Consider the following 24,784-nt stretch of genomic DNA (forward strand, 5'->3'; position numbering starts at 1 on the left):
TTTTTGAAGAGATGTCTTTCGTGTTGTTTTTTTGGGTTTTTTTTTGCGGTACGCGGGCCTCTCACTGTTGTGGCCTCTCCCGTTGCGAAGCACAGGCTCCAGATGCGCAGGCCCAGCGGCCATGGCTCACGGGCCCAGCCGCTCCGCGGCATGTGGGATCTTCCTGGACCAGGGCACAAACCCGTGTCCCCTGCATCAGCAGGCGGACTCTCAACCGCTGCGCCACCAGGGAAGCCCTGAAGAGATGTTTTGAGGCCATGTATATATCCTGTGCTTCATCAAGCTTTCACCTGCTATTCATAGCATCCATGATGAGTTTCTAAATCCTTCTATATCCTTCTATATTTTTCATTGGCATTCTACTGTAGGGAAGATCTTTCCTTTCTGGTGGGATGAATTCTTGCAGACTCAGATCTGCCTCGTATTACCTTTTAACTTGCTGGACTGGACTCTGGGCCCACTTCCTCTTGTGCTCTCCCCCTTCAGTGTGCTTTGGGTGGACATTAGATGAATAATGGTGGTTCCTGGGAAGCTTGGCTCTTCTTCCAAGCAGCACCTCACTTGTCATTGGCGTGACTGGCTTGGCGTGGGGCTAAACACACACTGTATTGGATGATCAGAGTTTCCTCAGGCCTAGGGCTGGGTGGGAATGTTGTCTTGTCAGCTCTCTGAGCTTAAGCGAGGACAGTAATGGGCAGAGAAAAGAACTGTGGGTTCCTTCCCCTGAGAAGCCATGACTGATTCCTTGTCCAGGCTGAATTCGTTAGTCCAAGCTGCTCCTTCCCTGCCCGTTCACACACAGCCTTCGCACTTCTGGTGCATTGTTACACGGATGCTTAGTTAGCTTTCTTTTCCTCCTGACAAAAAACAAAGGTTCTGGTGTCACTTTGGTCATTGTGAGTTAAAGCCCTCTTTGTGTGTCCTCAACAAATGCCTGGTTTCAGGGGAGTTTCATCGGTGTGGCTCAAAAAGGGTCTGAGCAACATTCAGAATTCTGCGTTAGGATCTCTTAAAGACCTGCTCTCTGTTTCTGCAGTGCAGCCAACTGAGCCATGAGGTGCGAGAAGATGAGCTGAGGTTCAAGCTCTATCAGAGACAGGGAGGGTTTGCAAGGAAAGCAGGGTTAGTTGTGCCTCTGAGTGGTGTGGTGCAGGACAGTGCTTTTCAAATACTGTGGCTCATCTTTTCCCCTTTTGTTCCTCCTCCTCTCTCTCTCTTCAGACAGGCTCAGAGCTCAGCCCAGTTGATGGACCTGTTCCAGGTCAGATGGACTCAGGGCCAGTGTACGATGGGGACTCACGGCAGCTAAGCGCCTCAGGGGCGCCAGTCAATGGTGCTAGAGAACCTGCTGGACCCAGTTTGCTGGGCACTGGGGGTCCTTGGCGAGCAGAGCAGAAGCCCGACTGGGACGTGACCCCAGGACCAGCTCATACTGCTCGCCTGGAAGATGCCCACGATCTGGTGGCCTTTTCGGCTGTGGCCGAAGCTGTGTCCTCTTATGGAGCCCTTAGCACCCGGCTCTATGAAACCTTCAACCGTGAGATGAGTCGCGAAGCTGGGAACAACAGCAGGGGACCCCGGTCAGGGCCCGAGAGCTGCTCTGCTGGCAGCGAAGACCTTGACACGCTGCAGACGGCCCTGGCCCTCGCTCGGCATGGCATGAAACCACCCAACTGCAACTGCGATGGCCCAGAATGCCCTGACTACCTCGAGTGGCTGGAGGGGAAGATCAAGTCTGTGGTTGTGGAGGGAGGGGAGGAACGGCCCAGGCTCCCAGGGACTCTGCCTTCTGGTGAGGCTGGTCTTCTGGTGCCAATCACCAGGCCACTCCTCAGCTCTGAGGTCCCTCATATACCTCCTCCTCCAGAGGGCCTGCCCCTGTCCCAGAGTGCCCTGAGTATCGCCAAGGAAAAAAACATCAGCCTGCAGACCGCCATTGCCATTGAGGCCCTCACACAACTCTCCTCTGCCCTCCCCCAACCTTCTCATGCCACCTCCCAGGCTTCTTGCCCCCTTCCTGAGGCCTTGTCCCCTCCTGCCCCTTTCAGATCTCCCCAGTCCTACCTCCGGGCTCCGTCATGGCCTGTGGTCCCTCCTGAAGAGCACCCATCCTTTGCTCCTGATAGCCCTGCCTTCCCTACAGCAACTCCTAGAACAGAGTTTCCTGAAGCCTGGGGCACTGACACCCCACCAGCAACTCCCCGGAGCTCTTGGCCCATGCCCCGCCCAAGCCCTGATCCCATGGCTGAACTGGAGCAGTTGTTGGGCAGCGCCAGTGATTACATCCAGTCAGTATTCAAGCGGCCTGAGGCCCTGCCCAGCAAGCCCAAGGTCAAGGTCGAGGTACCCTCTTCCTCCCCATCCCCCATTCTCCAAAGGGAGGCCCCCACACCGTCCTCAGAGCCCGATTCCCACCAGAAGGCCCAGACGGCCCTGCAGCAGCACCTCCACCATAAGCGCAGTCTCTTCCTGGAACAGGCCCACGATGCCTCCCTCCCCCCTCCCTCAGAGCCTCCTCCCGGCTGGTGGGCACCACCCAGCTCACCTGCCTCACAGCCATCCGACAGACCACCCAAGGAGAAGAAAAGGAAGCCCCTGGCACCAGCTGGAGGTCTCGTGGGAACAGACAAAGCTGGCCCTGGGATCAAGCCCAGTGTCCGGAAGTCCATTCACATCAAGAAGTCCAGGCCACGGGAAGCACAGCCCCTCTTCCCACCTCTGCGGCAAATCATCCTGGAAGGGCTGAGGTCCCCAGCCTCTGAGGACGTGCAGGCACATCCACCTGCCCCCGTTCCTGCCTCACAGGGCTCTGCTGTCCCCCTGCCCCCAGAACCTTCTCTTGCGCTATTTGCACCTAGTCCCTCCGGGGACAGCCTGCTGGCCCCTACTCAGGAAATGAGGTCTCCCAGCCCCATGGCAACCCTGCAGCCAGGCTCCGCTGGCCCTCTTCCCCCTGCCGATGACAAGCTGGAAGAGCTCATCCGGCAGTTTGAGGCTGAATTTGGGGATAACTTTGGGCTTCCTGGCCCCCAGTCTGTGCCCATTCAGGACCCCGAGAACCAGCCAACCTGTCTCCCAGCCCCCGAGAGCCCTTTTGCTACCCGCTCTCCCAAGCAAATCAAGATCGAATCTTCAGGGGCTGTGACTGTGCTCTCAACCACCTGCTTCCATTCAGAGGAGGGAGGCCAGGAGGCCACACCCACCAAGGCCGAGAACCCACTCACACCCACCCTCAGTGGCTTCCTGGAGTCACCTCTTAAGTACCTGGACACACCCACCAAGAGTCTGCTGGACACACCTGCCAAGAGAGCCCAGGCCGAGTTCCCCACCTGTGATTGCGTAGGTAAGTCCTCCTGGGTGTCAGGGAAGGGCAAGGGGATGTGACCTGGCAGGCTTGGATTTCTAGGCACTGTTTTTTATCTGGAAAACATTCACTGTGGGCCAGACACCGCACCGGGGCCTGTGGGCACAGAATTGAGCTCCAGGCTAGTGGAGAAGACATTGAAGGAAACTGATGGTGATGCCGTGTGGTGTATTGTGTGTCGGTGGAGGTGCTTTGTCGTACAGATTGAGGTGAAGGCATCGTGGAAGCCTTCCCGTGGGAGGTGGTGCTTGTGCTGAGGCCGGTGGGGCTGTCGGGTAGAAAGAAGACATACTGAGAAGAGGGAATAGCTTGGGCAACGGCTCGGTGGCTGTGACAGGGTCGTGCTAATTTAGAGGGCTTATGCTCTGGGGGAGCGAAAGGGGAGGAGTCTGTGTGGAGATGAGCAAAAGGTGGCTAGAGCGGCAGGCAGGGGCCAGATCTTGCGGGGCCCAGTGAGCCACAGTCGGGAGTTTGACTTGATCTCTGGTAATACATCGTGAGCTCCTGAGAGTTTTAAAGCAAGTGATGACCAGTCATCACCTTGTGCTTCTGAAAGACTATTCCGGCTTGTGGTGGGGAGGAAAGGTTGGCGGGGGAGCCTGTAAGAAAGGTATTGTTGTGAGCCAGGCAAGAAATAACAAGGGCCTGTACTGAAAGAGTAGGTGGGCAGAGGCTGCAGAGTGAGTGGCCTCTGAGGAGGGGGGCTATGGGGATGCAGACCGCTCAGGTCTCCGCCTTGGTGGTGGGGGGCACTGAGAACACGCGTGTGGAGAAGTGGCGAGTTCTGTTCGGACCGACTGAGTTTGAAGGGGCTGAGAGATTGGAGGTCGGGCTCTGAGTTAACAGGGTTTGGATGTAGTTAGCATTCAGGTGATGGTTGAAGCCATGGTGTGGGTAAGAGCACTGAGGAATTGGGTCTGTTTCTGAGCCTTGTCTTCTGGAATAGAAGTAGGGCCCCGGGCCTCTGAGGACTGTTCCTGGGGATGTCAGCTCTCTCCAGGGAGGTTGTGGATGCCTCAGGAAACTCCAGGTCCACTCTAAGCTGTGGTCCTCTGCTACTTACCAAGCATTCCATAAAAGATGTGTGTGTTGCAGATGTTGGCAAAACACACGATGCTGATGCTGAGCATGTTGAATTCTTGTGATTTTATGACACACAAATAGGTCTTATGAAAAGCCTGTCTTCTCTGCTTGTTTAAATACACTAATATCCGGTCAATTGCGTGATTTGTTGGGATGTTGTACCCCAGTCAGTAAGGAGAAGCTGGGCTGTCCTGTCCGCTCCAGCTACCCCAGAATCCTGGGGTACAAGACAGTGGGACCAGTGACAAAGAATCACTTGGGGAACAAGGAAAAGTTGGCCCCAGTGCTTCTCTCTGGGGGGAACAGATGTGCAGCATCCTGCCAAAGGCTCACAGACGTGCTCTGAGATTGTGGTTTCCACCGAGGGCTGACCCTCTTCGTTACCGGGTTTAATAATGATGTGACTTTGAATGCCCCTAATTTCCCACCATTTGGGAGAGACTTGTTCTGATCATAGGAATTGGGGCCCCACTTTCTCTCTTTGTGTTTTTATGTGTCTGGCCTATCTTCCTGTGTTTAGGGCCTCATTTGCTCTTTCTCCCCCTCCGGGGTAGGAAATATTCTTTTATAGGGCTGAGGACATAGTTGATGCATAATAAATATTTTAATTGTGGAATTCAATTATATAGATATTATGTTTGGTCAAGCTAGTTTTTTTATTTAATTTGAATTTTAATCCCATCACTTCCTCATGCCTAAAATGAAAGTGCTAATAGTACCCTTTCACCAGGGTTCATCTGAGGATTAAATTAGTTAATATGTATAAAGCCCTTAGGACTGTGACTGGCATGTAGGAAGAACTGTAAGAGTGCTTAGCTGTTACCAAGCCTATCAAGTGCAAAAAAGCAAGAGAAAGGTGTAAAAACATATGTATTATGAAGGGAGAAAAGTGTTGGCTGTTACTTTATTCATCAGTCATTTATTGTTTACCTAGCCCAGTCCTAGTGACCAATAAGATAAAAATTAAGAGAAACGGTTCATCTTTGAAGGACTTTGTGGTTTGCTTGAAGAGACAACACAAACAATGAAATATCCAGTCGCCCAATCAGTGGGTATCTGCCAGGTGTCTGTGCTGTCATACGGAAGTGGTTGAACTGTCAGAGTGCTCTGAAATACCAGGCTTGGCTGTCATCATGGAGGGTAATGCTTTACTTAGGAAACTATTCAGAGCTGGGTTTTGAAAACTGTAATGAACACAGATGGGGAGAGGTGAGTAGGTAGCCACTCCAGACTGAGGAATTTATGAGCACCGTCTAGGAGCAGACATGAGCAAGCTCGCATGAGGTAAGGCCACTAGCACACAGTGGACCCAAACCCTCAGTGTTCTCCTGAATTCCTTAGGCCAGAGGAGCCCCCTAGCAGAGGGGACAAGTCTCAGCTAGTGAGCAAAAAGCACAGGCAGTAGACTGTCAGCATCAGAGAAACCCAGTGTGGCCATGCTGGCAACCTGTTGCCTTGGCAGGCAGGTGGATGGTGGGAACAGTGGGCAAGAGGTAAGGTGAGCCACCACCACCAATCATCTGTTGCTCCCATTTGTATTTTATTTATATGTAATACAGATAAAATATTTGTATGCTATCTAATGTAAACAAAGAATTAGAAGCAAACCCCCCTTGTGTTGTTAAATGTTAAATTATGGGAAAACACTGAAGTGAAAACAGCAGACACAAAGAGTAGTTAAATGATCAGCTCACCTAGGTTAAAAAAAAATAGAGAAAAGACTAGAAGGAAATATACCACCAGTGGTTGTATCACTGTTCAGACTGTGGGTGACTTTTCCCTCATTACGTTTTCTGAATTTTCTCTAATGACATATGTATTTTATAATCAAGAAATATTTTTGAAAGTACCTCCTCCTAGAAGTAGCACAGAAGAGTGAAGAGTGATAATCTTGTGGCAGACCACTTAGGAAGCTACTGAGAATAGCAATAACCACCACAACAATAGTAATAGAATATGAAACACTTGCCCTATTCCAGGCACTGTACCAAGTGCTTTGTAGTCACTACCTCATTTAATCCTCTATAACATCTATATGAGGCGGGTACTGTCAGTAGTTCCATTTGAGTGATGAAGAAAGCAAAATTAGATTCAGTGATTTACCCAAGTCATAGAGCTAGCGGATGGTAGAAGTGAGATTTGAACCTAGGCAGCTGGACCACCATGTCATACTGTGATTAAAGTTGTTTAGCTGAGAAATGAGTCCTTCTAAAACAGTGGTATTAGGCATGAAGAGGGCCAAAGAAGAAAGCATTCACTTGGAAACAGTTTCTGGAGGTGTTGAGGTTGTGTTAGGGAAAGCCTCCACGTCTGGACAGGTGCTTTCATCAACTGGTTTGATGAACTTGTCTTTGCGAACTCAGGCTTGGGCGGGACAAGGGTTAGGAACGAAGCTTGTTCACTCTGGGATTAATGTTAGCTAGGAACCATCTCATATTCCAGAAACTCAGCCCCTCAACAGTGGTAGATAGAAAGGTGCAGATTGTAGGTCACTATAATGAAGAATTTTCCGTAGAAGCGACAGTGAAATTTGGAGATGCCATTAAGCGCTCATAACAGGCAATTTAAGTATGGAAACAACTTTATAAAAACATGGAAAGGTCTTATAGCAAAAGAAACCTAATATTCAAGCTCCATGGTGATTTTTGGCAAATAAGCAATTTTGGCCAATGTGGGCATCACCAGGTAACCAAAAACTGCCAAACACCAAGAGCATTGTCTTACACTTGTATGAAGATTACAGGTGTTCTGAAGGTATGGATGGGATCCATATCTACTTGTTCTCTGAATCTTGAAATACTAGAATTAAAGGTACCCCTTGAGGCTTCAAAGAAATAAATTTAAAAGACATGAAAGGAAATGCTGTACTCCAAAAGGTAGTATGATAGGTACAGGCTTGAGAAAACAGCACAAGTTGAAGTTCTGCATTGAATTATTGGGAGAAGAGAGTATTGGCGCATTCCTAATATGTAGGGGCACACATTGGAGATTCCCCTAACCACCACTTAGCCTTCCTGTAACACTTCTGTCAGAGGCAGGATGATGAACTGCAATGCCTGTTGGCTACGCCCTTTATGTACTTTATCTATTCTCAGAAATGGGGACATTCACAGGGAGAGCCAGCTTAGGACAGGGAATGAGTCCAGATGATGTTTTAGTGGGAAGAGCATCCTTTGAGATCATCTGCTCATCATTTTATAGATAAGGAAACAGGTCTGTGTTAACTTTCAAGTCTTGTCCTGATGTCTCTGAGGAGCAGTCCACAGGTAGCTGGAGACATTTAACCATAGCAAAAGCAATAAACTGAGACATAGATCTTAAGAGGTTGTTTTCATAGGAATGCTGTATTTTTATCCAGTTGCTCATCCTGCCCTAAAGAAGTAGCCAAAGATGAATAAAAGAAAAACATCTCCTTTGCCTGCCTGAAGCATGGTAAAAGTTTGGATGAGGGAGGGATGTTGCCCAGCAGACGTGGCTGATAGCAGCACCCACTGGGTGACTTCAGGATGAGCCACAGTTCTGAACAGGGGGACACAGAGACTGACCTCTGTTTACAGTAAAGTCTGTTTCCTGTAGTTTTTATGAGAATGTATTTTCCTCCTTTGTATGCAGTTTGAGATGAATAGGAATTTCGTGTCTTTAAAATATTGTTTTGGCAATAGAGTATTTGTATACCAGTATAAAGTGGGGAATAAGACTCTGGGTAGGAGGGTATCAGAAAGAACTTCCTGGATGAAGCGATGTCTTATGTGAGTTTTAAAGGATAAGCAGAAGTTTAATAGATTAATAGGGAGAAAGTAGAGTGTTCTAGGCAAAGGGACATGAAGATTATAGAGATGAAAAATACACGAAAAACCACATGAAGACGTGTAGGCGAGAAAACATGGAGAAATACAAGTAGTTCTGGTATGACTGGTGTGTTAGATGAAAGATTGGGAGTGGCTGGAGAGGAGAGTTTCAGGGCATGAGAGGATGATACCAAAGGCAGAGAGTTTGCAAGCACAGGCAAGAAATTATGTGTGCCTGAAGTAAGAATGACATTGAGTAGGAGGAAGGAGAGGAGGAGTGGATAAAAGAAAGAATGAGAGAAAGAACTAACTGGTTCAGTGACCTGTTGAATGGAGGAGTAAAAGAGAAGCAGTCACAGATGACTCCTGAGGTTCCAGGTTGGATGACTGGGTAGATGGTGGCGCCATTCACCAAGATTTGAAATACTGGCGGGGAAGCAGGTTTGGGTGTATGACTTTGACATGTCTGGGGGACCAGCAGGTGTGCATCCAGTTGGATCTGCGAATCGGAGGTTCTTCAGCAAACTGATGGTAGTTGAAGTCTCAGTTACAGACAGTTCACCAGGCTGACTATGTAGATCAAGAATGGAGGATACTGGGACTTCCCTGGTGGCGCAGTGGATGGTACTCCAATGCAAGGGGCCCAGGTTCGATCCCTGGTCAGGGAACTAGATCCCACACCCATGCTGCAACTAGGAGTTTGCGTGCCGCAGCTAAGGAGCCTGCCTGCAGCAACTAAGACCCGGTGCAACCAAATAAATAAATATTAAAAAAAAAAAAAGAATGGAGGATACTGTCTTTTAGGGTAGAGAATCTCAAACAGGAGGCCATGAGGGAAGTATGGAAGAGATGTGGGAAGAAACTGAGGAGAGGATAGGTTAGAACAAAGAGATAGTTTGGGAGAGCCAACAACATCACTACTGAAGAAGGGTCAATATTTAAGGTCTCATGTGATTTGTTATTATATGCATACTAGTCTTTTCAGTTAAATCCCAGGTTCCTTAAGAACAGGGACTCAGTGTTGTATTTCTAAAACATCTAAACTGGTGCCGATCATATGGTGGTGCCCTACATATTTTTTGGTCAACTGGTCAGCCTTATTCTACCTCCATATTAAATTCTACAAAGACGTCAGATAGGTTTGGGCATGATCTCCTTACCTTTAATCTTTGTCATCAGTGAGTGTGCCCATTGTTTTTTTTTTATTATTTTAATTAACTTATTTATTTATTTATTTTTGGCTGCGTTGGGACTTCGTTGCTGCTTGCGGGCTTTCTCTAGTTGCGGCGAGTGGGGGCCACTCTTCATTGCGGTGGGCAGGCTTCTCATTGTGGTGGTTTCTCTTGTTGCAGAGCACAGGCTCTAGGCATGCGGGCTTCAGTAATTGTGCGTGGGCTCAGTAGTTGTGGTGCGCAGGCTCAATACTTGTGGCTCACGGGCTCTAGAGCACAGGCTCAGTAGTTGTGGCTCACGGGCTTAGGTGCTCAGCGGCATGTGGGATCTTCCTGGACCAGGGCTCGAACCTGTGTCCCCTGCATTGGCAGGCGGATTCTTCACCACTGTGCCACCAGGGAAGCCCGAGTGTGCCCATTGTTATGAAAGTCTTTCTGCTACCAGCAGACCCAGCATGCTGCCCATGAACTCACAGGCAGATGACCTGAGATTTTAGTTTTAAAAAAGTTCACCTGGCACACCTGATCCAGGGTGGGGCCCAACCATCTGCCTGCCCACGGTGTGGATTTGTGATTGCCAGGAGGCAAAGTTCTAGCCGTCAGTTATTGACTTTCATGCAAGTGGAATTAGTTGTATAAACTTAAGGTGTTTGGCTTTACGTCCACTAAAATTACATCAGGAAACTGGAGCATTATATAGGAAAAAGAAGATGGGTACAGTAAAACCTTTGTGTGATTTTGACACCTATGCATTAACTGTACACCAGTTATCAACCGTCTCTTTTTATCAATGTCATAAAGAAAAGAAATGCCTCAGCCTATACCTATACCTGGCTGTGAGGTTCCCCACTGGGAAAGTGTGGGTGCCTTAGTCTCTGTGTAGAGAGGTGGTAGAGAAGGTGGAAGGTTCATTTAGAAATTAAGGACCCCTCTTTCTGCTAGGTAGTAATGAGTAGTTTCTTGTGTTTAATATCTCTTGCTGATAGCACAAAGGATACATTTCATTCTCTCCCCAGCCTAGTGCAAAAGTGGAACAGATCATATTTTTCTATTTTGAGTATAAAATTAAGTGCACAGGGAAAAAAAAAGCACCTAGAGCCACATAACCAGCATTTCCTCAAAAATTGGATCTTGTTCTCCTGAGCTCTACCCCAGAGCTTTCTACTATGTATTTTAGGAAAAAAACGTCACTTCCCTCACTGCTCAAAGAGAGACGTAAAAGAGATTTTACTTTAGGAAGAGTTAAGCCATTTCCTTGCCCTGTCACTTAACCTCTATGGAAAAGGAAGAAATAGTACACTGGGGACTAAAAGGAAAAATGATGACTTAACAGTAAGATAGCAAAATACTCCTTTTCTGAAACCTGGTGAAAGGGACCAAGACAAACAAAAATGTGAGAGGAAATTTCATCAACTGAAATTTGAAAATGGCCCCAATCTTAAACTATGAATTCCAAGTGCTGTCTGCCAACTAAAGATGAATTTGAATTGAAAACAGTGATGACATGAGGTATATACAACTCCCAGGGTTAGGAAAAACAACAGTGGAGGCTCAAAAGGACTCCCCAACTTGGAGAGGTGGGCTGGAGACCACACATCTAGCAAGCATGCACTTTGGAAAGTCTCCTTTTCCTGCTCTTCTCCAGTTTCTGATGGGGTTAAGGTCTGGGGTGAGGATGGTTGGCTGGAGAATATGAGAAGCCATCTTAGGAGCCAGCTTTGCAGCCAAGGGCCAACAGCACCAAACAAAGGCCATTGTGTAGAGGAAAATATTTGCTGAACCACCAAACAAAAATTCTGCAAACCATGGGGCTTTATTTCAACTTGATGTCTTGTCAGAGTGACCAGCCCACTCCCATATGAGGAAATAAACCAAAATCTTAGCATCAGGACAGAGCACAGCCCAAGCCTCCACACACGAACGTACATACACATTGAGAGGCATTGGCTCCAAGAAACAGAGGGCATGTAGAGATGACATTTCCCAGCTGCAGCTGTCCACAGCCAGCCCCAGATCCTCATAGGCCACTGAACTTTTGAACTAATAATTGAAACCTCCACAACATCTAATTCTCTAAGCTTAATTTCTAAGGGAAGAATTTGAGTAGTATCCAGGTAAATACAGAAGAATAGGGAGATTCTACGCATTCTGCTTTTGGGCAAATGAGTCTAGACCCGTGACTTTCAACTGAGTGCTCTTTTACCCCTCTTCACCCCAGGAGACATTTGGCAATGTCTGAGGACATTTTTGGTTATCACACCAGTGTGGTTCTACTGGCATCTAGTGGACAGAGGCCAGGGATGCTGTTAAACATTCTACAATGCACAGGACACCCCCCCCGGGCCCCCCCCCCCACACCACCCCAATAAAGAATTATCTAGTCCAAAGTGTCAATAGTGCCAAGGGGGAGAAAGCCGGGAGCTAAACTCCATTGAAAGACCAATTAACAAGCAAACAAACAAAAAATTCAACGTGCAACCCATTCAGATTCTGTGGGGAAAAGTAGAGGGATTAAATAGGATATTCAAGTGAAGACTTACATTAGGAAATACAAGAAGAGTTTGAACAACTAATTTATACCTTCAAGAAAGTTGACTAAAATGTTCATTGTGAAACCAGAAATGAAAGATGAGGTCCTAGATTAAAGTGACAAAGAAGTCACAAGAGGTATGGATTAAACTGCAGAAATGTGCCACTTCACAAAGCACTTACAGTGTACTAGAAGCTGCAAAAAGCAGAATCAGAGTTACAGAAAAAGCCAATCAGTGAGGAAGAAGGACAGGCTTGAAAGACTGCTCCAAAGTAGAAGAAGAAAATAGAAATGAACATAATCAGAGTGGAGATAAGGGATACAGAAGAGAGGCAGGAGGGATTCTCCACAGATTCATTCTGTCGGGAATATTGGGAACATTTGCTGGTGTTTCCAGCAAAGATCATGAAACAAATTGAACACAGGCAAGAGTCAAAGATAAAATAGAAAATGTTTTTTAAATGAAAGAAAATGAATAAAAATTGACAAATAATCTGGATGAACTTCAAGATGAATTCCAAGGATGAAGAATTCCCTACAAATAAATTAACCAAAAATTAAGTTGGTCATACATACTTGGATTTTTAAATTTTTTTTTAATTTTTTTTTACCATTTAAGATATACTTTTCAAAAACATTCTCTTAGGGACTTCCCTCATGGTCCAGTGGGTAAGACTCCGAGCTCCCACTGCAGGGGCCTGGGTTCAATCCCTGGTTGGGAAGCTGGATCCCGCATGCATGCCGCAACGAAGATCCCACATGCTGCTGCAGCTAAGACCTGGCGCAGCCTAAATGAATAAATAAATTTAAAAAAACATTTTTAATGTTTAATTTTTTAAAAGCATTCTCTTAATTGAAACACATATTGGAAGGTATATAAATTGTAAGCATACCTCGGAGATATTGTGGGTTTGGTTCCAGACCACTGCAATAAAGTGAATATCACATTAAAGCGAGTCCCATGGAATTTTTGGTTTCCCAGTGCTTGTAAAAGTTATGTTTGCACTATACTGTAGTCTGTTAGGGGTATAATAGCACTATATCTTAAAAAAAATTAAAAAGTACCTTAATTTAAATACTTTATTGCTAAAAAATGCTAACTATCATCTGAGACTTCAGCGAGTTGTAGTTTTTTTTGCAATAGTAACATCAAAGATCGCAGAGTACCATAACAAATACAATAATAATGAAAAAGTTTGAAATATTGTGAGAATTACCAAAACATGACACAGGGACACGAAGAGAAGCAAATGCTATTGGAAAAATTGCACTGATAGACTTGCTTATCGCAGGTTTGTCAGAAACCTTCAGTTTGTAAAAAACACAGTATCTGCAAAACACAATAAAATGATGTATGCCTGTACAGTTTTACAAAAAGCATGTACTTGTGTAACCACATCTAGATCAAGAAACAGAACTTTACCATCACATCAGAAACCTCCATATGCCCCCACCCAGTCACTTACACCTGACTCCCTAAAGCCAAGTATGGCCTGCAGACCAAGTCTGGTTAACATCTGTGAGCTAAAAACAAGTTTGTTAGGTTTTTAAATTGTTTTTAAAAATCAAAAGAAGAATAGTATTTCATGACTCATGAAAATTATATGATGTTCAGATTTCAATGTCGAAGTTTCAGTGAAACACAATCACCCTCATTTGTTTACGTACTGTCTGTGGCTGCTTTTGCTCTACATTAGCAAAGAGGAACAGTTGCCACAGACACTGCATTCCCTGCAAAGCCTTAAACGTTTGTCATCTGGCCCTTAACATAAAAAGTCTACTGACTCCTGTCCTAAGGTAAGTACTATTCTAATTTCTAACCACGTTGATCAGTTTGGGCTGTTCTTGAACTTCACATGTACGTATTTTATATTCTGGCTTCTTTTGTTCAGTGTTGTATTTGTGAGGTTCATCTGTGTTGTGTAGCAATATTTGTAGTTCATGCATTCTCATTGCTATATAGTATTCCATTTCATAATATGAATATACCACCATTTATCCATTAGATTGTTGATGGTCTTTTGGATCGTTTCCAATTTGGGGTTATTATGAAGCATGCTGCTATAAGACGTTCTTATATACATCCCTTGGTACATGTATGTACACACTTATATACTTCTATTGGGTGTATACCTAGGACTGAAATTGTATGTGTTCAGCTTTTAGTAGGTACTGCCCGTTTTCCAAAGTGGTTGTAGCCGTTTAAACTCCCACCAGCAGTACTCCACATCTAAACCAGCAAATGGTATCAAAAGACTTTCTGCCATTGTGGTAGGTATATCATCACACCTCATTGTGGCTTTAATTTACCTTTCCCTGATCACTAATATATGTCCTCTTTGGTAGAGTTCAAGCCATTTTCCCATTTCTCTGTTGTGTTTCTGTCTTTTTCTTATTGATCAGTAATGTGAGTTCTTTGTTGGATATATGAATTGCAGTTCTCGGGATATTGAGATAAAATGTTTGGCTTAAGAATTCTATGCCCAATAAAGTTGCCATTCATGTGTAAAGACCTCATAAAAACATTTCCAAATATATTAGAACTTAAATTTTCTGGAGGTGAATCAAATAAGTAACAGATCGGGGAAGCTGTACTGTGAAGGGGCTGGCAGTGAACGCTAAATGTATTATTTTTCTGAAACAAAAGGTAATGTATTTATTTATACTAGAACTTTGTTTTATATTAAATATCTCTTTTATAATGGGGGGGGTGAAATATGTTCACAAGGATACCAACAAAAAGCAGGAGGTAAAGTGAGGGAAGAGGTGTGAGAAATTGTATAAGGGTGCTGACTTCTTTCTTTCCCACAGTACCATTAGCATTACTAAAAGCATACTATAGATTGGTGGGGCAGGGGGAAGTAAAAGAAAATACAAAATCTATTTAAAAAGATAGGAAAGAGGGCTTTCCCTGGTGGCGCAGTGGTTGAGAGTCCGCCTGCCGATGCAGGGGACACGGGTTCGTGCCCCGGTCTGGGAAGATCCCACATGCCGTGGAGCGGCTGGGCCCGTGAGCCATGGCCGCTGAGCCTGCGCATCCGGAGCCTGTGCTCCGCAACGGGAGAGGCCGCAACAGTGAGAGGCCCGCATACTGCAAAAAAAAAAAAAAAAAAAAGGAAAGAAAACAAGGAAACATAAACATGGAAAATATAAAATGACAGAAGACCATGTACATGTTACAGTAATAAGTATAAATAGGGTAAACTCATCTACTGGATTTGATTAATAGCACTAGACAGCACTAAGAATGTTAATAAACCTCATTTTACTATGGGAAAACAGAAGCATATATTTGTCACTGATTCAGAGCATATACTATATTCTATAGAACCTTACCCCAACCTTGCAGAGTATTGTCACCTGTCTGGCACTGTAACTAACTACAAGCCCATTGCCACGCTAAAGATATATATATAAAATGAGGATATATATATATAATGATATATATCCTCATATATATGTAAATATATATACAAATTAGGAGAATTAAATTTGGGAATGTCTACTAGTTTTATAACTAAGCATATTAGGCTGTAAGTCCAGTTTCTTCCCATAGAATGTCTTCTCCCCCGTACAGACATCTAATCAAGGAAAGGGAAATGCGTGTATATGTGTATATATATATATATGTATAATCAGGGAAAGGGATGTAATTAAGAAAAACAAGACTTCTAAACAACTACTTGGGATGCCTTGTAAACAGCAAAAGGGAGAGAATGACTTTGGTATTGCTTGACACTTGGAGCTGTGTCTGCCCTTTGTGTGTTAGTGGCCTTCCCAGAGGAGCTTGACCATCTATTATAATTTTCAGGTTAGCTTGGTTTTGGAGCTTCATATCTTTTCCCCTAGCTGCTAGGATAGAGTTGCCAAGATTTTCTTCTGAAAATCTCCTTTCTCTGCCTTTAACTGTAATTTTGAGTTTTTCTGATTTGGGACAGAAGGTAATCACCAAAAAGTACATTATATTCTAGTTCCAGTGTGACACCCTACAGTCAATCCATTACTTTGACTTTTCTCCAGACAGTAGAAACTAGAAAAGAGCCCAGAAGCTCTGGCATATTCCTGTGTTCTATTTTCCATATAGGCTGTAGTATTCTAGCACCTGTAAAGAGATTTCAGACCACTACTTCCAACACCCATATTCTTACGTTCTCTCTCCCTACCCAAACCTTGGTCTCTTTCCCTCCCCCACTTCACATACATCCTTCTATGATCCTCTCTGTCTTATGGTTCAAAACAGTGCATATTTGGAGCAAGTAATTTTTAATCATTTAGTTGAAAAGGATGAAAACATTTAAGCATGGATAGGTTGAGGACTGTGCTAGGTACCTTACATATCATCTAATCCTCAACAAATCTAAAATATAGAAACATTACTTTCACTGCTCTAAAGCTCATAAGGGCTGTGTAACTTGGTCACAATCATACAATTTGTTTGGCAGAGCCTAGACAGCAGCTACATACTCAGTTCATATTATACACCAAATACTGCACTTGGCCCTTTATGTATTTTACACAAGAAGGTGTGAGGATTAGAGAGGCTGGGAAGATAACTCATCACAGTTGCCCAGGTCTCTGTAAAATCTGTGTTCATTCTGCTGTGACATGGTAACAATAAAAATGTGATACATGGTAACAATAAAAATGTGATATTTTTGTTGTATGAAAGGTGCTCTGGGAGTCCAGAGGGAAAAGGAGAAGTTCAGTGGGGTTTCACAGAAAAGGTGGCATTTAAACTAGGCCTTATGACATGAGTTTTTCCAAAGAAGGAAAGAAATGAAAGCACTGTGGTCAATGAGAAAACGTGTTTCAAGACACAGGAGTATTGCATGGCTGTGTAAAAGAAGCTGTGGTAGCTGTCGCAGGATGCAAGGCTGGGCAGTGTGCAGAGATGGCTCCTCGGGGGCCTTGTGGACTGTGTTCTGGAATTTGGGTTCTGTCTTCTGTCTAGCATGGAGTCATCAGTGGGAACTGGTCTGATCAGATTTCTGTTTTGGAAGTATAACTGGTGGTATTAGGTAGGATGACCTCAGAGGGCTGAGACCAGTTAGGAGACCATGACAATAATACAAGGGGGGATGAAGAGTCTCCATGAGCAGAAACCATAAGTGATAGACAACTTGCATCAGTTCATCTACTGGGATGCACATACCATTGCCAACCTTTTGTTTGCTTGTTTTAAACTAGGAATACAGCTGAACTCATTTTCACAACATGAGTCTTACTCTTACCCTTATTCTTAGTGTGGGTAATGACATATACACCTTTAGGCTTGCATATGTGTGTGTATATACTAATGTATATGTGATTGTGTGTGTATACTAACTATAGCGTATTACACATGCTATACTGAAATTTGCTTGTTTCCTCACTTAAAATATCTCGGAGGTTATTTTTTGGTCAGTATATCTGAAGCTGCCTAACTCCTTTTGATAGCTGCTTAGTATTCCATTATATGGTTGTGCTATAATGTATTTATAATACATAATGTATTATGGACATTTAAGTTTCTGATATTTTGCCATTAAAAATGATGCAGTGAGGGACTTCCCTGGTGGCGCAGTGGTTAAGAATCCGCCTGCCAATGCAGGGGACACGGGTTTGAGCCCTGGTCCAGGAAGATCCCACGTGCCGAGGAGCAACTAAGCCCGCGAGCCACAGCTACTGAGCCCGCGTGCCACAACTACTGAAGCCCGCGCGCCTAGTGCCCGTGCTCCGCAACAAAGAGAAGCCACCGCAATGAGAAGCCTGCGCACCGTAACAAAGAGTAGCCCCCGCTCGACGCAACTAGAGAAAGCCCGTGCACTGCAATGAAGACCCAACACAGCCAAAACTAAATAAATAAATTTATTTTAAAAAAGATGCAGTGAGTATTCTTGTATATACAATATCACTTTGTACATATGCAAGTATATCCAAATTCCTAAAAATAAATTCTTAGAAGAATTTGACATTCTTTGAAATTACTGAGTCAAACAGATTGGGCATTTGTAATTTTAGTATATTGCTAAATTACTTTCCATACTGCCTGTTTTCCTGTACCCTCACCAACAGGAGGAGTTATCAGACTTTGATGGTGACTCATCTGAAGGGTAAAACTGGTACTTTATTGTACCTTTACATATGTTTGACCCATTTTCATTCCCTTTCAAAGAACCAGTTTTATCTTTTTTTCATTTATCTCTTGTATTATTGACCTTATTTAGCTGTAGGAGTTCTTGATCTGTTAAAGAAAGCAGTGTTTGTCTGGTGTGAGTTCCAGATATTTCTCCCCAGTATTTGTCTTTTGGCTTGACTTTTGGTAGTTATTACTATAAATTTTTCTCTAGTTATATTTATCAGAGTTTTTGGTGTGTGTGTGTTGGCTTCAGAATTTCATGTTATACTTAGAGAAGACCTTCCCACTTCTATGATTATTTTTAAAAACTCATCCATTGTTTTTCTTCTAGAACTTGTATAGTTTAATTTTTTGTATTTAAATCTTTCAACCACTTGGAATGTATTTTGGGGTAAGTTATTAAGTGTGGAGCAAAATTTTTTCCTCAGTTGTTCCAACACCATGCATTGAAAAATTAATCTTTCCCCATTGACTGGAAATGCTATAAGGTATCTTCTTATATATGGGTCTTATCTACCCAACTAGACCATACACTTTTTAAAGCCCCAATTAGTTTTGTCCTTCTCGCTTTCCCCATAAAACTGAGCATGATGTTCTGCATAGAACAGGTATGACATTAATTTTTTACCTTTTAAAAATTGTGAACTCCGTATATAGGCAAGTACACAAAGCATTCATGTACAGTTTAATGAAAATTTATAAAATGAACACCTGTGTAACCATCACCTAAATCAAAAAGTAGGCCCTTTCCAGTTCCCCAGAAGTCCCCTGTATACCTTTCCCAATCACATTCCTCTCCTGTCCCCCAGAGGCGACCACTCTCTTGACTTGTGACAATGATTTCCTTGTATTTCTTTAAGATTGAGCTGTATGAAATTGCCATTTCTGTAGGCAAAAAATCATTTTTTTATATTTTATATTTCAATTTAATAATTTTACCACCTATGTATGGATCTCTAAACAGTATAGTTTGGTTGAACCTGGTTTTGAATATCATTTAGATATAATCTTACTGTATTCTGTGCTGTGCTTCGTTCACTAACTATGGTGGTATGGTATTCAACCATTTTGTTGCAGTTTGTCAATTCTCATTGCTGGATATATGCCATTATATGATTCTACTGTGTTTTATTTATCCATTCCACTGTTGCTGGATTATGGGTTGTTTCCCATTTTGACTACTGCAAATATGTTGCTGTGAAAATCCTTGTACATTTTTTGATGCATGTGGCCAAGATTTCCTCTAGGACAGGATCAGCAAATTAGGGTCCCCTGCATAGTTTCTTGTTTTTGCTTGTTCGTTTTATTAACTTTTTACTATGAAATAATTTTACATTTATAGAGGATTTGCAGAGTTGGCACAGAGAGTCCCTGTATGCCCTTTATCCAGCATCCCATAATATAAACATCTTACATATTTATGGTGCATTTAAAACAGACGTTAATGTTGGCACAATACTATTAACTATAGACTTTGGATTTCGTCAGTTTTTCCACTAAAGTCCTTTTTCTGTTATAGGACCCATTGCAGGATAACACATCGCGTTTAGTTGTATGTCTCCCTAGACATGAAACAAATTTACGCACTGTAGTACAGTATTTGTGTAAAGTTGTTTTTGTTTGTAGCCTTATAGTATCCAGTCAATGTAGTATTTTCCAGAGTTACTATTACATCGTCCTTTGAGTCTCATTTCTTTCACTTAGAAAAACTCATTTAAAAATCATCCATGTTGTTGTGTGAGTCAATAGTTTCTTTTAATTGTGGAGAACTTCACATAACATAAAATTTATTTATTTTTAACATCTTTATTGGAGTATAATTGCTTTACAATGTTGTCTTAGTTTCTGCTCTGTAACAAAGTGAATCAGCTATATGTATACATATATCCCCATATCCCCTCCCTCTTGCGTCTCCCTCCCACCCTCCCTATTCCTCCCCTCTAGGTGGTCACAAAGCACCGAACTGATCTCCCTCTGCTATGCGGCTGCTTCCCACTAGCTATCTATTTTACATTTGGTAGTGTATATATGTCCATGCCACTCTCTCACTTGGTCCCAGCTTACCCTTCCCCCTCCCCGTGTCCTCAAGTCCATTCTCTACGTCTGCGTCTTTATTCCTGTCCTGCCCCTAGGTTCATCAGAACGATTTTTTTCTTAGATTCCATATATATGTGTTAGCATACGGTATTTGTTTTTCTCATTCTGACTTACTTCACTCTGTATGACAGACTCTCGGTCCATCTACCTCACTACAAATAACTCAATTTTGTTTCTTTTTATGGCTGAGTAATATTCCATTGTATATATGTGCCACATCTTCTTTATCCATTCATCTGTGGATGGACACTTAAGTTGCTTCCATGTCCTGGCTATTGTAAATAGTGCTGCAGTCAAAATTGTGTTACATGACTCGTTTTGAATTATGGTTTTCTCAGGGTATGTTCCCAGTAGTGGGATTGCTGGGTCATATGGTAGTTCTATTTGTAGTTTCTTTAAGGAACCTCCATACTGTTCTCCATAGTGGCTGTATCAATTTACATTCCCACCAACAGTGCAAGAGGGTTCCCTTTTCTCCACACCCTCTCCAGCAATTATTGTTTGTAGATTTTTTGATGATGGCCATTCTGACTGGTGTGAGGTGATACCTCATGGTGGTTTGTGTGTTTGTTTTTATAAATGTATTTATTTATTTTTGGCTGCATTGGGTCTTCGTTGCTGCGTACAGGCTTTCTCTAGTTGCATTGAGTGGGGGCTACTCGTTGCGGCGCACAGGCTTCTCATTGCGGTGGCTTCTCTTGTTGTGGAGCACAGGCTCTAGTTGTGCGGGCTTCAGTAGTTGCGGTGCATGGGCTCAGTAGTTGTAGCTTGCGGGCTCTAGGGCACACGGCTTCAGTAGTTGCAGCACATGGGCATAGCCTCTCCACGACATGGGAGATCTTCCCGGACCAGGGTTTGAACCCATGTCCCCTGCACTGGCAGGTGGATTCTTAACCACTGTGCCACCAGTGAAGTCAGGCCCCTCATTGTGGTTTTGATTTGCATTTCTCTAGTGATTAGTGATATTGAGCATCCTTTCATGTGTTTGTTGGCAATCTGTATATCTTCTTTGGAGAAATGTCTATTTAGGTCTTCTGACCAGTTTTGGATTGAGTTGTTTGTTTTTTCGATATTGAGCTGCATGAGCTGCTTGTATATTTTGGAGATTAATCCTTTGTCAGTCACTTCGTTTGCAAATATTTTCTCCCATTCTGAGGGTTGTCTTTTTGTCTTATTTATGGTTTCCTTTGCTGTGCAAAAGCTTTTAAGTTTCATTAGGTCCCATTTGTTTGTTTTTATTTCCATTTCTCTAGGAGGTGGATCAAAAGGGACCTAGCTATGATTTATGTCAAGGAGTGTCCTGCCTATGTTTTCCTCTAAGAGTTTGATAGTGTCTGACCTTATATTTAGGTCTTTAATCCATTTTGAGTTTATTTTTGTGTATGGTGTTAGGGAGTGTTCTAATTTCATTCTTTTACATGTAGCTGTCCAGTTTTCCCAGCACCACTTATTGAAGACACTGTCTTTTCTCCATTGTATATTCTTGCCTCCGTTATCAAAGATAAGGTAACCATATGTATGTGGGTTTATGTCTGGGCTTTCTATCCTGTTCCCTTGATCTATATTTCTGTTTTTGTGCCAGTACCACACTGTCTTGATTACTGTAGCTTTGTAGTATAGTCTGAAGTCTGGGAGCCTGATTCCCCCAGCTCCGTTTTTCTTTCTCAAGATTGCTTTGCTATTCAGGGTCTTTTGTGTTTCCATACAAATTGTGAAACTTTTTCCTCTCGTTCTGTGAAAAATGCCATTGGTAGTTTGGTAGGGATTGCATTGAACCTATAGATTGCTTTGTGTAGTATAGTCATTTTTACAATGTTGATTCTTCCAATCCAAGAACATGGTATATCTCTCCATCTGTTTGTTTCATCTTTAATTTCTTTCATCAGTGTCTTATAGTTGTCTGCATACAGGTCTTTTGTCTCCTTAGGTAGGTTTATTCCTAGGTATTTTATTCTTTTTGTTACAGTGGTAAATGGGAATGTTTTCTTAATTTCTCTTTCAGATTTTTCATCATTAGTGTATAGGAATGCCAGAGATTTCTGTGCATTAATTTTCTATCCTGCTACTTTACCAAATTCATTGATTAGCTCTAGTAGTTTTCTGGTAGCATCTTTAGGATTCTCTATGTACAGTGTCATGTCATCTGCAAACAGTGACAGCTTTACTTCTTTTCCGATTTGGATTCCTTTTATTTCTTTTTCTTCTCTGATTGCTGTGGCTAAAACTTCCAAAACTATGTTGAATAATAGTGGTGAGAGTGGACAACCTTGTCTTGTTCCTGATCTTAGAGAAAATGGTTTCAGTTTTTCACTATTGAGAATGTTGTTGGCTGTGGGTTTGTCATATATGGCCTTTATTATGTTGAGGTAAGTTCCCTCCATGCCTACTTTCTGCAGGGTTTATATCATAAATCAGTGTTGAACTTTGTCGAAAGCTTTCTCTGCATCTATTAAGATGATCATATGGTTTTTATCCTTCAGTTTGTTAATATGGTGTATCACATTCATTTGTGTATATTGAAGAATCCTTGCATTCCTGGGGTAAACTCCACTTCATCATGGTGTATGATATTTTTAATGTGCTCTTGGATTCTGTTTGCTATAATCTGTTGAGGATTTTTTCATCTTACGTTCATCAGTGATACTGGCCTCTAGTTTTCTTTCTTTGTGACATCTTTGTCTGGTTTTGGTATCAGGGTGATGGTGGCCTCATAGAATGAGTTTGGGAGTGTTCCTCTGCTATGTTTTGGAAGAGTTTGAGAAAGATAGGTGTTAGCTCTTCTCTAAATGTTTGATAGAATTCACCTGTGAAGCCATCTGGTCCTGGGCTTTTGCTTTTTGGCAGATTTTTAATCACAGTCTCAATTTCAGTGCTTGTGATTGGTCTGTTTATATTTTCTATTTCTTCCTGGTTCAGTCTCGGAAGGTTGTTCTTTTCTAAGAATTTGTGCATTTCATCCAGGTTGTCCATTTTATTGGCATATATAGTTGCTTGTAATAATCGCTCATGATCCTTTGTATTTCTGCAGTGTTACTTCTCCTTTTTGCTTTCTAATTCTTTTTTTTTTTTTTTTTTGCTGTACGCCGGCCTCTCACTGTTGTGGCCTCTCCTGCTGCGGAGCACAGGCTCCGGACACGCAGCCTCAGTGACCATGGCTCACGGGCCCAGCCGCTCCGTGGCATGTGGGATTTTCCTGGACCGGGGCACAAACCTGTGTCCCCTGCATCGGCAGGCAGACTCTCAACCACTGTGCCACCACGGAAGCCCCTCTAATTCTATTGATTTGAGTCTTCTCCCATTTTTTCTTGATGAGTCTGGCTAATGGTTTATCAATTTTATCTTCTCCAAGAACCAGCTTTTAGTTTTATTGATCTTTGCTATTGTTTCCTTCATTTCTTTTTCATTTATTTTTGATCTGATCTTTATGATTTCTTTCCTTCTGCTAACCTTGGGGTATTTTTGTTCTTCTTTCTCTGATTGCTTTAGGGGTAAGGTTAGGTTGTTTATTTGAGATTTTTCTTGTTTCTTGAGATATGATTGTATTGCTGTAAAGTTCCTCTTAGAACTGCTTTTGCTGCATCCTATATGTTTTGGGTCATCGTGTTTTGTGCTTTTTTTTTTAACACCTTTATTGGAGTATAATTGCTTTACAGTGGTGTGTTAGTTTCTGCCCTATAACAAAGTGAATCAACTATACATATACATATATCCCCATATCTCCTCCCTCTACGTCTCCCTCCCACCCTCCCTATCCCTCCCCTCTAGGTGGTCACAAAGCACCGAGCTGATCTCCCTGTGCTATGCAGCTGCTTCCCACTAGCTAGCTATTTTACATTTGGTAGTGTATATATGTTCATGCCATTCTCTCACTTCGTCCCAGCTTACCCTTCCCCCTCCCTGTGTCCTCAAGTCCATTCTCTAGTAGGTCTGCATCTTTATTCCTGTCCTGCCCCGGGTTCTTCAGAACCTTTTTTTTTTTTTAGATTCCATATATATGTGTTAGCATATGGTACTTGTTTTTCTCTTTCTGAGTCGTCGTGTTTTTATTATCATTTTTTTTAGGTATTTTTTGATTTCCTCTTTGATTTCTTCAGTGATCTCTTGGTTATTTAGTAATGTATTGTTTAGCCTCCATGTGTTTTTATTTTTTACAGTTTTTTCCTGTAATTGATATCTAGTGTCATAGTGTTGTGATCGGAAAAGATACTTGATACAATTTCAATTTTCTTAAATTTACTGAGGCTTGATTGTGACGCAAGATATGATCTATCCTGGCAAATGTTCCATGAGCACTTGAGAAGAAAGTGTATTCTGTTGTTTTTGGATGGAATGTCCTATAAATATCAGATAAATCCATCTCGTCTAATGTGTCATTTAAAGCTTGTGTTTCCTTATTCATTTTCATTTTGGATGATCTGTCTTTTGGTGAAAGTGGGGTGTTAAAGTCCCATACTATTATTGTGTTACTGTCGATTTCCCCTTTTATGTCTGTTAGCATTTGCCTTATGTATTGAGGTGCTCCTATGCTGGGTGCATAAATACTTAAAATTGTCATATCTTCTTCTTGGATTGGTCCCTTGATCATTATGTAGTGTCCTTCTTTGTCTCTTGTGATAATCTTTATTTTAAAGT

The 24,784-nt window shown here is 42.8% G+C and overlaps 1 protein-coding gene across 9 annotated transcripts in view; it reads left to right on the forward strand.

Moving 5' to 3' along the window:
- TET3 (tet methylcytosine dioxygenase 3) overlaps positions 1-24,784 on the forward strand; it is a 111,380-nt gene that overhangs the window by 55,386 nt on the left and 31,210 nt on the right. For all 9 annotated transcript variants that reach the window (XM_027099092.1, XM_027099093.1, XM_027099094.1 and 6 more), the window contains one exon: positions 1,222-3,343. In XM_027099092.1, the coding sequence (XP_026954893.1) occupies positions 1,222-3,343 (2,122 nt within the window). The remainder of the gene's footprint in view (positions 1-1,221; positions 3,344-24,784) is intronic.

This window comes from Aethalodelphis obliquidens, unplaced genomic scaffold (genome assembly GCF_003676395.1).
Source record: "Aethalodelphis obliquidens isolate GAN/ISIS:26980383/991018 unplaced genomic scaffold, ASM367639v1 scaffold128, whole genome shotgun sequence".
NCBI lineage: Eukaryota > Metazoa > Chordata > Mammalia > Artiodactyla > Delphinidae > Aethalodelphis > Aethalodelphis obliquidens.